General features: G+C 42.9%; 1 protein-coding gene across 2 annotated transcripts; it reads left to right on the forward strand.

The window, feature by feature from the left end:
- Nucleotides 1–150: 150 nt before the first annotated feature.
- zranb1a (zinc finger, RAN-binding domain containing 1a) lies at nt 151–15,439 on the forward strand. 2 transcript variants are annotated; one of them, XM_047609319.1, is made up of 10 exons: nt 151–449; nt 1,295–2,139; nt 6,070–6,257; nt 7,331–7,484; nt 8,214–8,285; nt 8,790–8,988; nt 10,167–10,287; nt 11,644–11,773; nt 13,107–13,336; nt 14,395–15,439. In XM_047609319.1, exons 2-10 carry the CDS (start codon nt 1,320–1,322, stop codon nt 14,608–14,610), a joined length of 2,130 nt encoding a protein of 709 aa, XP_047465275.1. In that variant the 5' UTR covers nt 151–449; nt 1,295–1,319; the 3' UTR covers nt 14,611–15,439. The 2 variants fall into 2 exon arrangements, with proteins under 2 accessions (XP_047465275.1, XP_047465276.1); XM_047609320.1 differs by having other exon boundaries at nt 157–308.
- The last annotated feature ends 1,340 nt before the right edge of the window (nt 15,440–16,779 follow it).

Below are 16,779 nucleotides of genomic sequence, written 5' to 3' on the forward strand. Positions count from 1 at the left end.
AATATATTTTTTTTTTGAGTAACTCTGGATGTGAAATCTCGCTGTGATTTAGATATTCCGATTGTTTATGAAGGCAACGGCACTTTCCCCTTTCGACCAATCGCGTTGAGAGCTGAGCCAGATGATTGGTGACGTAGGCAGGCCAGCGTTTATTTTGGCTTCGCTGCTCATTCGTCTCGCCGCCATTAAACACTACGGAGGCAATGTAAATCCGTCGAGAGTCGAGGGATTTGTGCCATGACTCCAGCGGTTCGGGGGCTTTTAGCGAGGCCTGATAGGTTCCGTGGGGTGTTAACGTGTTCGTGAAGGTAAACATGTGAGAGGACGAAGGAGGAGAAACAATTGGGATTGGGAAAGGTTTGATTGAGCAGGAGGAGGAGGAGGAGGAGGAGGGGGACTGGACGGGAAGGGTTTGTTGTGGTTTTCAGCAGCACTTGAGAAACGGAACGGTAAGAGTTTGACATATTTGTCTTAAATGACTCTCGATAATGTCGACTCGTGTAACAAATGCTCGTCAACAGCATAAGTTAACGTCAGCTGACGCTGTTTAAGGTAAATATAAAGAGGGGATAGCTTGTCAGCTAGCATGCTAAGGCTAAACATTGCTACATGGTACCGCAACAATGCCACTAGTCATGTGAACTTAACTGTTTACCCCAGTTCATGCTGTTACTGGTAATAAGCAGCTGGAAGTATCGCTTAAATGTGATTAAAAATCCTTGGCTGATAAGTCTGTGAGGATGCCTCACCTGGTTTAAATTAGTTATTATTTTAGGACGTCAGAAAACTGTTTTAGTTTAGTGAAAATCTTCACAAAAACAAGATTAATGAATTTAACATATATGGATACATGCCCTTAAGTGGTAAACAACTGTAAACGTGTGTTTTAGACTATTATAACATAAGTGCTGATTCAGACACATGTCCGCCTTGTCACATTACACAACATGAGACCACTTACTCTTCATGCTACCTTATAAATCAGATATGCTCAGTGTTCATGCAGAGGTGGACCTAGCGGACCATATTTGACCCGAGAATGTTTCCTTGGTCTTTCATTGGCTGAAAACCACATGCTTCCAAACCTCACCGAGAACCACAGGGACACAATTTAAAATATGTGCCAAAGTTACCATATATGGTTCCTTGCCCCATAAAGGGTTACATCTGGTTTAAAAAGAAAATCCTTGGCTGACATGTCTGTGAGGAAGCCCGACCTGGATAAAGTTAGTTATCAAACTGCTGGAGCACACGCTTGTTTATGTCTCGCATCTAACTGGACTTATCTCAACAGTTCGACCGACTAAATCGGATCCATCATGACGGAACAGAAGGTGAAGTGGGCCTGCGACTACTGCACCTTCGAAAATTGGCCATCCGCAATCAAGTGCACCATGTGTCGCGCGCAGAGGTCGAGGGGTCCCATCATCACGGAGGAACCTTATAAAACCAGTCCCGATCTGGACCCCAGTGTGGAGTGGGATCCTCCCAGAACTGAGAGCGGCACTAGCTTGCTCATCTGCCCCGACTCCAGCGCTAGGCCGAGAGTCCGGTCGTCTAGCATAGCCGAGCTTGCCAATAAGTGGTCCTGCCAGATGTGCACCTATCTGAACTGGCCTCGCGCCATCCGTTGCACACAGTGCCTCTGTCAGCGTCCGAGGACCAGCAGCCCCACAGAGTCCCCCCAGACCTCAGGCTCTAACGCGGGCTGTCGTCCCGGCGTCCACTCCCCCGTGGACCCCTGTGAGGAATACAATGACAGGAACAGACTCAACACCCACCACCAGCACTGGACTTGTACAGCTTGCACTTACCAGAACTTGCCCAGAACTACAAAGTGTGTTGTGTGTAGCCTTCCTAAGCCCAACAACCTGGAAGCCATAGAGCTGGCCGAGCCTGCCGAGCCCTCGGCCATCATCAATGAGCAGGACAGGGCTCGGTGGAGGGGCAGCTGCAGCGGAGGCCAGGGCCGAAGGAGGTCCCCTCAAGAGGAAGACCACGTCAAAATGGACTTCCAGAGGATAGAGCTCGCAGCTGGAGCCGTGAGCAAAGAGGAGCAAGAGGTCGACTTTAAGAAGTTGAAGCAGATTAGAAACCGAATGAGGAAAACGGACTGTTTGTTTCTTACAGCATGTGCTGGTGAGTTTTTTTCCTGCATTATCACATGTCACAAGAACTTCACAATCGGTTAAGCAATTTCTAAAGAAAATACCACATGTCATATTCCAGATGGATGAAATTAGCAATGTAAGACAACCTCCGTGAGGTTCATTGCTCCACATTTCCATGATTTATATTTACAGTGAACTTCAAATAAGCCCTAGTTACTCATTTCTAAGTTATTTATTTAGTGATTAGTAAGACTGCTGTCCTTCTGTTGACATTTCCTGCGCACCTGATCCGTACATTTGTCCCATTTTTCCGTCACAACAAGTGCTCTATTTTAACTCCGCCTCTTTTGTTTCCTTTCACAAAGTTGTGACGACTGACATCAGGGCAACACACTCCAGGTTTGATTGTCAAACTGTATTAATTCTCCTCGATGCTATTTTACTGCCGTGCAGATGGTGCATCACTCAGCGGAGGCCAAGGTTGCATTCTAGTGTGCAATACCACTTCATGAATAGCCATGTGCCTCATTGTTTAGACAAATATTGGAGTACTGGAGGTATGTTGGCAAAACACGGGCTTGGCAAACTCACTATCATTTGTATTTCACGATGTGGCGCTGTCAGGCGATAAGGTGTGAGATAATGTTTATCATCGACGACACATAACCGGGTTTGAAAGGCGCCACAGTCAGGTCGTTTAGCTAAAAGGCTAATAGGAATTGGCTCCACACCATCAGCGAACCCCTTTCTGTCCTTGCGGTGCCACTGAGAGCATCTTTTTAGAAACTGAGAGGATGTGAGTGCTTCCCAGCTGGTGGGGATGAATGGGCCGCCTGGGCAGCGCAGGGAGAGAGGAGCCTAAAGACCAGAGACTCCTGGCCTGCGATCAACAGACCTTGTTAACAGTGGCGCTTATGTGCTGAGCAAGGGGCCCCAGGAGGCGAAAATAGCCTTGACAAGACGTGAACAACAACCAAAAAAAGAAAAAAAAATAAACATGAAGGCAACACATGATCAGTGTCCTCCTGAACTTTGCACTGATTACACTTGCTAGCTTGTTTTTGAAGCCTGTTGCTCTCGGGTTACATTGTGACACGTTTTTCACCACCTGCAGACATTCCCATACCTTCGACTGCACATTTTCTCAAAGGGTTGCGCCATTTTTATTCATGCGATGTCAGTTGAGTTATGTTTGCATGTGCTCTTCAAAGTGTTTGTCAGTGGAGGAAGGGAGGAAGTGCCTGAGTCGAGCAGCACATTATGGCCGAGCCGAGCACTTCCTCAGCTTTTAAAACTTGATCTCACTTCACTCTACCGTTTCCTCACATTTCTTGTCTTGTGTTTTTTCAGAGCCGTGAGCTTAGAGCAGAAGTCGGACGATCCATTGATTGTACTTTCTCACAAAAGGAAGCAGACTGTTTTTGTAATATTGTTCTTTTGTTTCGCTGAAGGCCTGTAAGCAGTGACGAGTTTTTGCCTTTGCAGTTCTGTATAAACATATTTCTTGTCGTTACACATTGGAAGAGATGTGTTTGTTTGCATGAAGCTTTGGGAGTGATCTAATTGATTAGTTTTTATCTGACAACTCAGAAACATATCGGCCACACTTGACTACAAAATTCCACCTCAAACTATAATGGTTTTTAGAAAATGTGGTATTGGTAACTGTAAAGTTGTGCATTGACAGATGGTCCGTCACGTGAAATTACAGTGGGCTATCGAGGTCCTGCTGTGGCTCGGTCGCGAAACCTATCACACTATGTGTTAAACCCAGACCAACTTGCAGTCTTTCACAATCGGCATGATGTACAAACGTCGAGGCTCGCTACTAGGATCAGACTTACTGCTTGTTAACAAATGTGGGAAGGGAAAGGAAAAATACGGTGACATGCTCGTTCTAAACAAGCCTCGACGGGGCACCCTAATTGCAGAATTGTCTGCCTTTCATTATTCTGCTCCTTCCCTGACTGTTTGAGCCATTAAAGCGCTGAGATTGTACGGTGTGTTAATCCCAACAATAGGGGTTGATGGTTATATTTGTTACAATGTAAATAAGAATCATTTGCACGTTCTCCCTGAGCCTGCGTGGGTTTTCTCCCACCATCCAAAGACACGCTCGTTAGGTTCATTAGTGATTTTTAAATTGGCCGTAGATGTGAGTGTGAATGGTTGTCTGTTTCTCTGTGAGAGGCTGGAGACCTGTCCAGGGTGTACTCCGCATATCGCCCGATGGCTCCAGCCCCCTGTGACCCTCTAGAGGGCAGAGAAGATGAAAATGAGAGTTAAGATGAGAATGAAACTTAAAGATTGCAAAGACAACGTCCACAAACGCAAGAAATTAATGCTTTTTTATATACGGTGTGTTAAAAAGACTCTTTCATGTCAAAAATAGGCTGTAATTCTGCCATTCGGCAGCAGTTTGTTATGCGGTTTAACCATTAGGTTGTCTAGATTTTCCTTCTCCTTTATATTGTGCATCCACATCAACTATTTCACCTGTAAACTAGGTGCTTGAGTCAGAACTAACAGTAATGCACATGAGCAGTGCGCACAATTATACTTAATATTGACCCTTGGTTACTAAAAATGCTCTACAGGGGAGGAGCTGTTGCTCTAAACTGCCTAGTTACCCCTATTTATTCATGCATCTCTGAAACAAATCATCATATTCTGTAGCAGGTTTCTACTGTATCGCCTGATGATGATTATTTGAGATTTACGTTCAGATGCGTGAAAGCTGTTGAAAATGTTAGATTTCCAGCGACTGTTTTCGCACTGTTTTTGTGTTACAGTTTAATGGCACTTGAGGGCAGATTTACTGAAACCAGTTGTCTGTTTACAGGTGCTTATCCGACTAACAAAGAAACGCAGCTGTTCACCACAGTGTTTTTTTTTTTTTTTTTTTAAAAAGAGCTTTCCAAGAAGGTTTAGCATAATTGTATGACAGGTAGTATGTAGTAGTATTGTCAGCTAGAACTTCTTGATTGTAGCTATTCTTTGCAGCGATGTTGCAACCGTAATCAGTTGGCATCTATTTATAGTGCTGAGTTTTTAAAAATGTCGCCCAACATGTGTGAAATGAGACTTGTTGTTCTTGAAGCGTCCAGATCTATTCAAAGTCCCTTTCACTAGTGCACGCGAGAGGGTCCGCTCTGAATTAGCCGACGCTTCACTTCAGCGTGCTGCTTCTGCCTCTGCTGCTGCCGAGCGCTACCTAGCCGCTGTGCATTTCACTCGTAACAGATGTTGAAACTACAAGGTTTAGAAGAGAAGGGGAAAGGGAGGAGGGCGGGGGTGACGCTAATCTGCACAGACTGTCCTCTGTCTGATACATGTCTCTGATAGCTCTGCATTATAAGCTACACTGCTCTTCCTGTTCTGCTGTGTAGTACCCTGACAGTGCGACAACTGTTCTCACACCGGGTTAGCGAGTCGCTTTCGTGTAGAGGTCATCAGAACAGTGGATTGACGTCAAGACCTAGAAATCTCTGTTAATGTAGCTTCTTTTTTTTTTTGCCCTCTCCAGCGTGGTTCGTCTTGCACATTTCTCCCAAACTAAGGCTAAGAGCGGCGCGTTGCATACGCACAGTTTGATGGATGTAGTTGTTTAATGGAACATGGCAAGCTGTCTGTTACATCTTGCTTCTATTACAAGCCAAGGGCACTGGGTTGAAGCTCCTTCTAAAGCTAGTCTAATCCAATTAACGTAGTGTAGGCATGTTTTTAAAAGGATTTCCTTATATTTATTTTCTCTGTTGAGATGTTTTGAAATGGGTGAAGCTCTCGTAATTGGAATAGTTGGTGCAAAAATAACACTCGGTTGCATTTACGTTACACAATTTTAGATGCGACTCCATCGAACTTCTAAAGCTCGCGCACAACAGTTCCTGGAAAAGCGTTATTTTATTTATTTATTTATTTATTTTTAACCTTCTTTCCTTCCTCCCTCTTTGCGCAGGCGTTGTGGAGGGAGACCTAGCGGCGGTAGAAGCGTACAAGTCGTCCGGCGGGGACATCGCCCGGCAGCTCACCGCTGACGAGGTGCAGCTCCTCAACCGGGCCTCTGCGTTTGACGTAGGCTTCACCCTGGTCCACCTGGCCATTCGCTTCCAGAGGCAGGACATGCTAGCCATCCTGCTAACGGAGGTGAAAAGAAATGTTTAGATTCTGTTTGCCTTCACCAAACTTATGGAAATCTTTTGATTAATATTTCCTTTTACGTTATACAGTCATTTCCTCAAGACGAATTCAGTGTCGTTCCTGTTATTTAAATGCTAAATTATACTTCTCCTTGTCAGCCCGTCCCATCAGTCTTTAATTGTTCTTTGCTCAAGCGGACGATATATAGCAGATGCCTGTAATGCCTATAATTACAGCGGAAGTGCACTTTGAGGATTAGGTGGAGGATTAGCTTGGCTGCAGTTCTGTCTGTGGTTCCTAATGGACATGATAATACAGAGATGATGCGGTTTGCAGAGAGGACATGCCATGATTACTGGAGGCGCGGAGGGCTGCAGGGTGAAACGGAGAGAATGACCTCCTTACTGAGCACTGCAGAGTCTGATTCCCATAACAAACACAAGTAGAGGTCGAGAGAAAGCTAGACAAACATCTCTTCTTGTAATTTACAAAATACTTGAGTTTTCCATTTGGTGAATCCAAAAAGACTGAGTGGGATTAAACAAAAAAGGGAAAATTCACCAAAGCATTCGGTACGAGCCTCAAGTTTAAAATGAAAAGTCCCTCAGGATACATGCATGTAAGGGCTGCTGCACAGCATTACTTTTTCAGTTCATTAATCGAACATTGTTTCTGATCATTCCCACTGTTAATGGACGTTATTTATACCGATCAGGCATAACATTATTCCAAATATTGCGTACGTCTCCCTCATGCCTCAAAACAGTTTTAACAGTTGTGACTCATCAGATGACATGTGTGATCTGTGGTGTCTGTTAACAGGATGTTGTTAGTTTGGGTTCTTTGGGTGGAGGGGAGGGGAGGGGCCTCTGTGGATCATCCCACAGATATTTTATCTGTTTGGGATCTGGTGGATTTTGGACGCCAGGTCAACACCTCGTCCTGTATTAGACACAAACTGATGCATTTACATAATCAGCGTCATCAATATTTCTTCGTTTACTACAAATAAAAACAGAAGCAGATGTTTTCTTTATGCACCTCTTAACCTCCGGTTCCTCCGTGTACACGTCCGCCAGGTGAACCAACAGGCAGCTAAATGCATCCCCTCCATGGTTTGTCCCGAGCTGACGGAGCAGATCCGGCGGGAGATCGCAGCTTCACTACATCAACGCAAAGGAGACTTCGCCTGTTACTTCCTCACGGATCTGGTCACCTTCACTCTGCCTGCAGGTAGTCACCACATCTTGATGACCGAACCGCTCTGATTGATAGCGGTCTAACTCCTTTTTTTACGTCTGCGTGTTATAAACGTGCAGCTTAACGGTGTGTGTGTGAATGTGGAACTGGAAGAATGGCAGCCAGACTCGCTGAGCAGCATTGTTCAGTAAAACTGCAGCTCAGTGTCTCATCTCAATGTCTTCACTGACATGACATGCTCTTTGCTTTTAAAGCTAGCTAGTCCCTGCTAGATAACGCAGGCTTCGCTGATAGATTAGATTTTTTTTTTCTGTGTGTGTGTGTGGGGTTTATGTCAAGCATTTCACTGCTTTTGGCTGGAGGCCAGCTGCATGGCGCTCTCCATCTCTCCGTTTCTATCCCTTGCTGTCAGACAAAGCCAGTGCCATTCACTATTGAACCGGAGAATAGCCACCAGTGTTCTGTGTGTGTGTGTGTGTGTGTGTGTGTGTGTGTGTGTGTGTGTGTGTGTGTGTGTGTGTGTGTGTGTGTGTGTGTGTGTGTGTGTGTGTGCACAGTTCGATACACACGCAGTAGCACAACATGCTGCACAGAGCTTGTATTTACTGTGAGCCATTGACAAAATGTCAGCCAGTGAATGGGATCGCGAAGAACGTCCCCTCTGTGTGTCGTTACTGTAGCGTTTGTGTTGCCCACGGCCTCGTGAGCCATTAGGTTATAATGAGCATGAAAACATTATATCTGTCCCGTGCGTCTTTGCAGATATCGAGGACCTGCCGCCCGCTGTCCAGGAGAAGCTGTTCGATGAGGTGTTGGATCGAGATGTGCAGAAAGGTACCAAAGTTTATTCATACTTGTAAAGCGCGTCTACACATGTTTGTTTTCATACATGGAGGATATTTGTTATTACACCTCTGATTCATGATTCCATACTGGGAAATTGTCCCTTTCGTCTTCTGGTCCCGCACATTTAACCAGTGACACACGCTCCAGCCACAGCACTGTACTTGTGTGAAAGCTGGTGAACATGCATGTTGGTTATGACCTATTTAAGATACCATAAACTGGGTTACTGGGGAGAGGCGGCCTGGGTTTCTGTACAGAATAAGACGGAGGGAATACGCAGAAAAGCCAGTTATGCTACTTGCAATCTGTCTCAACAATGAGAAGCTGCAACAATGTGCACCTGAAACACGCGACACTTCTATCTGTGCCTTCTTATACTGAGTTCTTGTGACCATCAGCTTTACAGGTGGAAATATTTTCCCATTTGTTTTGCTCGTTTTCATAAAATGATTTGTCAGTGCATGCGTCATCACTCGTCCTGTCTGTGTTCAGAATTGGAAGAGGAATCTCCGGTTATCAACTGGTCTCTGGAGCTCGGCACGCGCCTGGACAGTCGTCTGTACGCCCTGTGGAACCGCACGGCCGGGGACTGTCTGCTGGACTCTGTTCTTCAGGCCACATGGGGCATCTACGACAAGGACTCTGTCCTCCGGAAGACGCTCCACGACAGCCTGCATGACTGCTCCCACTGGTGAGACGCCCACTGAGTTTCCTGTGGTCGATGTTAACTAGAATGGAATTGGGTCAATATATAATTGTAGGACTTTTAGAGCTTGTGATTGTTGACATTTTGGCTGTTTTCAGGCCTTAAATAAACATGGCCGCCTATAACCAAACAGAAAGATTCCTCTAAATGTTATATATACAATCGAGTAAATTGAAAGTTATTTATAAATATGTTGTAGTAACACTGTTGACATGCAATAAATCCCCACTTGACTCACACACTATATCAAAGTACAGAAATTTGTATAACAAAAAGAAAAGTCTGTCATGATTATCTCGACAAAAAGAACACAAATTTTGAATAAGCTCATTTTATTATTAGTTTAGCTAATTAGAACGTGGTTGTTATTAAATTGAAACGGTTATTTAGTGACATTTTAGTGATATCTAGTCATTTATTTTTATTAATACTTGATAGTTTCCATGATAAATAATGATAGGTTTTGTAAAGACATGATCATAATGAACAAAAAACATATATATTTTTTTACTTTTAATAAAAATGTATGCAAAATGTAACCCGACCCAACTGTTCTTTTTTTTTTTTAAGCACAGTGGAAAATAAAAACAAAATGATATTTATATTTCATTATACCATAATCCACTATAGATTTAAAGCATGTGTTTGAGCCGTAACACATGAAATACAATAACATTTGTTTGTTGGTAATTGTTATTTCTATTTGAAACCATTAAATGGCTCAACCCTACTTTTGTTTTTGTTTTTTTAGTTTTTGGAATAATATCTTGATTTGGATTTGGATGAATTTTCTGAGGAGTTTTTAATTTCACACTGGAGCAGTTCGGCCCATTTAGACCGCTTGCTTGCTTGCCTGCTCGCCTCGACCCTACAGTAAATAATGTTAGGAATCATTTACTTCAAATTGCCATATAAACATTTCCTCAAAAAAAAAAAAAATAAAAAAAAATACCTCAGTCCATATTGCATCACAGCAAAGTGAGAGCAAACCCACTTAATATCATCTTTGAGTGAATATGAACATTCAGTTTTTCCACTGAGAGACTATTGGTCTTTACTTGGGGATTCCTCCAGTTATACTTCATAATAGCTCATTAAATTCAGTACTCATTAAGTTTCAGTTTAATAATCTGCTTCTTTTTTTTTTTTAATAAATGTTTTAGGTTCTACACGCGGTGGAAGGAGTGGGAGTCGTGGTACTCGCAGAGCTTCGGTTTACATTTCTCCCTCAGAGAGGAGCAGTGGCAGGAGGACTGGGCGTTCATCCTGTCTTTGGCCAGCCAGGTAATTACTCACATCCTTCCTCCAGTGGACTATCAATTAAAAGAGAGTGGCCGAGTCTGGTCTGTCGGTCTATAAATATCTGGGCTCAAAGCGAGTTGTCTTTTAAAAGATTGAATAAAGTGACGGGCACACATTTAGAAATAACATTAACCTAATGTGTTTGCTCTAAAATATTCATTAAAAAGACTCTTTCCCCTTTTCTCTTTTACATTAGATTGTAAATGTTTGGAATCACAGAAATGTTCTTCCAGATTTGCTCAATTCTGAAAACAAACATCCTCCTCTGGTATGAATGCAGTTTATTAAACGTTGAAATGTGCAGTTTTGTATTGAAATGACGACAAGTTGTTTGACTTTATCTTGGTTACCAATTCTCAATTTTTGTAAAAATCTTGAGCCGTAACACACATATAATATATATAATAATATATAAATGTCCGCCTAGTGCAAGTATCCATACACACATTCTACGTTGTGCAATTGAACACAAATTTGGAACAACACGGTGCACAAAAGGGCAACTGCAATTTAATACTCATCCCCCTGTAGCAGTGTGTTCTTACTCAGCTGCCTGAATAGGGGGACGCAGTTTAAAGGGTAGCGCTGCGAGCAGGTGGATCAAGTGTGAATGACGAGGGAGGACGTGAGCAAATTATTCCAGATCCCCCTAAGACGGAGTTGTAGGTTGACGCGCGGCTCATGGACTTGGCCGGTTCGGCCTGCTGAAGCAGCACTCCTTTACCGACATGTGACTCTGGGATTACAAGCGTTTAGCTCAGGGCCACTCCAGCAGAGTATAAACAAACACGGCAGAAGCTGCCATGTGATAACCTCGTCCCAGGCTTAGACGCTGATGGGGGGGGGATAAAGGATAAAATCGGGCTTTATTTATAAATCCCATCCCCGTAATTGTGGATAACATGAACTGTTTTAGCTGGAGCGTAACGTTATGACCACTCACGGGAGAGGTGAATAACGTTGACCCATCTTGTGACAATACGATGTTCTGCTGGGAAGCTTCATGTTGGATTTTATTTAGACATGTAGCTCCCAGACCTCAGAAGGGCCACGCACATCCTCTTATGAATCACAACTGTGCCTGCACAATATTAGGAAGGTGGTCATAATGTTATGCCTGATATTTAAAAGTAGTTGCGTAATCTTCTTTCTGCTTATTCAGTAAATACAAATGCAAGATGAGAAGGAGAGATAGTGGCATGCAGGCGCACTGAGAACTGCAACCTTGTGCAACGTGATCAGTACTTGTCAGTTTTTAATGTACACTTGAGGGAAGTCTATTTGCTTTCAACTACCGTCTGATGTATTTTTTCTTTTTTTTCTTTTTCTCTTTCCCAGCCCGGGGCCAGCCTGGAGCAGACCCACATTTTTGTTCTCGCACACATTCTTCGAAGACCGATTATAGTCTACGGAGTGAAATACTACAAAAGTTTCCGTGGGGAAACGTTAGGATACACTCGTTTTCAAGGTGAGGCGTCATTAGCGTGAAAAGCCGGGAGACTTTTAATAGACATTTATGTCTCTGTTCTTATTTAACTGTCTGAGCTATTGTGTGAATTTATGGAAAGAATTACGTTCACTATCCCTCCAGGTGGTCTCCTGTAGTTGAGCTACTGTCCACTGTAAAAAAGTGTAAATGAATTCATTCTAATATAACAGTCCCTGCACTATAAGTCTTCATGGTTGTTGTAATATTCAGTTTGACACAGAGTAAGAAAGGTGATTCATCTAGTTTGTGGTGTTGTTAAACTCTACTGAATGTTTTGCATTCTGTTGTGTAGCCCAGCCCACTGCTAGCTACAATACACCACAATACAATTCAATAGTACCGCAAACCGCAGCCTTCAAAACTAAAGCACAGTTGAATCCACATCATTCATGAGGCTCATTATTAGTGCAGGACTGTCACATTAGAATGAATTTGGTTTCCAGGTGTGGGAAAAATATCGATATGGCAACATATTGTGACATATTTTTCTTCCGATACAGTATCGATTTTTAATGTCTTGATATCGATTTTAAAAGAAAAAGTTTTGGAAAGATTGTGAACAACTTCTGCACCTCTACCACCACTTTTTCTTCGATAAATTGGAAATGGATCATTTAGATTAACGTTGTTTTTTGACTCATTTTGAAAATTTTCAGTGAATTATGTAGAATATTGTGATATATATCGCAGTATCATAATATCGCAATAATGTATCGTATGGTGACTCAAGTATCGTGATACGTATTGTGAAGTCCTTGCCGACACCCACCGTTCACTATTGGTTTCACTGGTGTACCTAATGAAGTGGCGAGTCAGAAATAAAAACATTTTTTTAGTGTGAATCAGATAGTTTGTCTCTAAAAGATATCGATTTTATCATAGGGCTACAAAACTTGCAAACACCTGAGAGAAATTAAGGCTGAGCGGAGACAAACTGATCCTTTGTATAAATTAGAGGAGAACACATCTGTAACTCATAGATGCTAGACTGCCTCAACCTAAGCCGAGTCTATTTTAGTGATGATTTGAATTGGCAAAACTGTGCAGAAGTGCGGCCTGTGCTTTTGTCTACATTTCTCACTGAGAGTCTAGTGATTTGCTGGTGTGTGTTTGGAGCAGGAAGTGGTCTTGGCAGAAGCTGGAGTAGAGAGGGTGGGTTTCCTTCTTAAAAAAAAAAAACTTGAGAAACGCTGCAGTTTCTCACGTCGGGTCACATCTGAGATGACGTCCGCACACACACACACACAAACAAACACAGCGACGCCTCCGGCTGGTCTGACTCGCTCTCTCTCTCTCTGTTGTGCGTCTCTAGGTGTGTACCTGCCTCTGTTATGGGAGCAGAGTTTCTGCTGGAAGAGTCCCATCGCCCTGGGATACACGCGGGGTCACTTCTCCGCCCTGGTGGCCATGGAGAACGACGGCTACGACAATCGCGGTGCCGGCGCCAACCTCAACACTGACGACGATGTCACGGTCACTTTCTTGCCGCTGGTGGACAGCGAGAGGAAGCTGCTGCACATTCACTTCCTGTCTGCGCAAGAGGTGTGGACTCAGATGTGTCACCGATATTAAAATAGATATTTCTACACTAGTTTAACCTCTTTTCATTCCAGCCTTTTTTTATTTAGGACAAAGTAAACTGAGTGCGTGGACTTAAAGGGATTCTGTCTTTTAGCGATAGAAACGTCAGAGTCTTTAGATTTCAAAAGAGACTGAGTGGTGTTGTTCTTGAGTAATCAAAGTTGGCACACAGTTTAAAAAAAAAAAAAAAAAAAAGAAGTTGTTCTTAAAACCCATCAAAGGATTCAGCCGACAGTTTTTATCAGATCTGACTGGTTGAAAAAGCCACTCAGTTTGTTCAGTGAATTATCGCTGTCATCTGACGTACACGTATGCAACTTATATTTTAAGCTGCAATTACAATTTCTCAGTGAACTATGTTGAATATTGCAATATATCGAAATATCGTATCGCGATAATGTATTGTATCGTGATACATATCGTATCGTCAGAGTTTCCGACGCACGTATGGCATTTGATTTTTTTAAATTGCCAGGTCTGGAAAAGTATGGAACCACCACTGTTACCACAGTTACATTTTCTAAAACATAAAATTAAAATGGATCAGTTTGTTTGTTTTTAAGGTGCTTGGCAGCTCAGATAAAATGCTTACGTGAGAGCACACAGGAGACTACGTGATTCATGTGCAACTTAGAATAATAATAATAAAAAAAGTGCAGTGAATTTATTTGGGTTTGGTCTTAAGTTATTTTTATGAGCTACATTAACTAGCTTTAACCTTCCATAATTTATTTACGTGATACACAACTATTTACTCAAATTTTTATGATTTTTTTTTTTTTTTTTTACCGAGAAGTCGTGAAATTAGGATCTGGAAAAAGGTTGGCATATTAAAATTCAAAATGCGTAGGAACCCTGTAACCCACCCCTATTTTATAGGTCACAGTTTCAAGTTCCAAAATGGCTGCCAACGCACACCTGTGAAGTAGCTTGTTGGCTTCTGATACGCGGACGTTCGCCCGTCCCTGAACGTTTAGTTCCCCGCAATGATTAACGCCGTGTTTTTGTGTGCGACTCAGATGGGCAACGAGGAGCAGCAGGAGAAGCTGCTGAGGGAGTGGCTGGACTGCTGCGTGACAGAAGGAGGCATGCTGGCCGCCATGCAGAAGAGCTCCCGCCGCCGCAACCACCCCCTGGTCACCCAGATGGTGGAGAAGTGGCTGGACCGTTACCGCCAGATCCGCCCCTGTGCCTCACTCTCCGACGGGGAGGAAGAGGACGACGAGGACGAGTGAGTCAGGGCAACTGAAGAACTCTCGAGAGTGGATGCTGTAGGCTCAGAAAGATGGAAAGAAAGAAAGAAAGAAAGAGAGAAAGAGTGACGACCTTACTATTTTTTTTTTTGTTTCTTCCTTTTCTCCAAATGTAAATCTTACACTTGTAATAATAATGCATGTCCTTCTGTGAGCTCTGTGGTAGAAACACATACCAGCACCATCAACCAGAATCCCGATCACTGCTCCCACAAAAAGCACATCATTTCCATTCGGTTTGCCTTCCCCCTGTAATACTCTGATTTCTCCTTTTTCATTTTGTCATCAAGGTTATTATCTCCACCAGAGAGATCCGCTAGAACATATAGGAAAATATACTGTATTTAAGGAAATCCCGAAGCTGCACTAAATGAGGAATTTTCAGAATTGCCTGACAGAAATTCTGCTTCAAACTGAGAGGATGCTAAAGTGTGTGTGTGTGTGTGTGCGTGTGTGAACACCCGTTTTTTTCCGTTTGCCGATCCTTCTGCATTAAACGTTGGATTTATTTATTTGTTTAGGAGAGTTAGCACGCGGAGGCGACGCCCTTTGTTCGGCCCCGTTTTATCTTGTGTTCTGTTTGATCCATTCAGTCTTGAAGTATTTTATTTTGCACAGATATTACCTACATTCTGTGAGGGGGAGGGGGGGGGGGAGAAAAATGACGTACAAGTTTACTGACATTTTTATGTGTGACTTCATGTTAAGAGTGGGTGGTGGTTGTGATGCCGGTGGGGAAAAGAGAAAACACAAACACTCTGCCTCTTTCAGTGGAGAGCATCAATATTAAATTTGACTCACTTGCATCTACCGCCGCTGTCTGTCTTTAATCTCCTCGTGCTTGTGTTTGGATCAGGAAAAAAAACACACACTGTTGTTGAACATGACAAATAATTCACTAGTTTTTTTCCTTTTTCTTTCTGCTGTTCCACTGTAGCGCGACGAACTGACTGGATGATGGTGGAAGGGAATGTTTGACACAAGGGGGGGAAAAAAACACTAATAATCCTCACATGTGCGCACATTATCTCAATATAGACACGGAGTGGAAATATTTAACTGGTTTAAAAACAGAAATGCACAATATTTGGAACAGGGATTTCCCAATCTGCCGTCATTTTACCTTCCTATCGTCCAGCAGCTCAAATGTGACTCGTCTCGAATGTTTCCACATCACATCTTTTGATATAAATGCTTTCTATCGTCCGTGGATTCCAAAGTGTGCAGCGAAAGTTGGCCTGGCGTTCACATGGATGTTTCATAGACATGTACCACCCGCCCCACAGCAGTGACACCCCAGCAGGATGCAGCCTGACACAGGGACACACACACACAAAAAACAGGAACTCAAAACTCAACCCCCCCAGAAGGAAGGTCCACGTCCATTCTCTCCGGAGTCACATTTGTTTTGTACGTTCAAGGAAAACCTTCACATCATTATGAATGTTATGCCTGACCAGTGTGTAGTAATTGGCTGAAAATGTGTAGTTTTATTTTAGCCTTTATAAATATAGGGAGGAGCAGAGCCATCTATTAGGAAGAGTCTGGACAGTTCGCATCATGGGCGCCATGTTTGCTACATCAGAGGGAAGATTCTACAGTGTAACTCTATGAGGCGGATGTGCTATGTTGCTATATTGATTGGTAACGTCTGCCAACATGTAAAAGGTCCTCACTTAAATATCCCAGCGTCTACTTACCTTAAATATCTTAAATGAATCTATAAAATGCTTTGTAGCCCAATCACCTCATCACACAGAGCTGTGTTCATCCATCGCGGTTAAAAGTTTGAAAATACTCAAAAAAAAGTGAAAATTAAACTAGTCTTACTGTTATTTGGTATTATCCTTATAACGTTAGCACGCTAGCTTTAGTAGTAACCGAGGCAAAGTTAGTTTCTTTAATATACGGCTCTGGAGATATGAGGGTGACGGTGAAAATGATGACTTAATTGAGTAAAATGCAATGTCAAACAACATCAGGAGTAGAATGAGGACATGAAATGAACATCTGAAGCATCTGAAAAACATAAAAAAAAATGGTTGCATTTCATCTTCTTTTTCCAGTGCTGCCTTTTTTCAACGAGCAGGACGTCTTTGTACTTTGGCGCCCTCCTGTGGCGTAAGATGACAGAGCAAACGCACAACCTGG

This window comes from Mugil cephalus, chromosome 16 (assembly GCF_022458985.1).
Source record: "Mugil cephalus isolate CIBA_MC_2020 chromosome 16, CIBA_Mcephalus_1.1, whole genome shotgun sequence".
Taxonomy (NCBI): Eukaryota; Metazoa; Chordata; class Actinopteri; order Mugiliformes; family Mugilidae; genus Mugil; species Mugil cephalus.

What these genes read in the sequence shown, in the direction of transcription:
- zranb1a (XM_047609319.1), top strand. Translation starts at nt 1,320, where the DNA reads ATGACGGAACAGAAGGTGAAGTGGGCCTGCGACTACTGCACCTTCGAA. An exon ending in TAGCCATCCTGCTAACGGAG is followed by an intron (nt 6,258 to 7,330) that starts GTGAAAAGAAAT and finishes CACGTCCGCCAG; the next exon opens with GTGAACCAACAGGCAGCTAA. An exon ending in TCCTGTCTTTGGCCAGCCAG is followed by an intron (nt 10,288 to 11,643) that starts GTAATTACTCAC and finishes TCTCTTTCCCAG; the next exon opens with CCCGGGGCCAGCCTGGAGCA.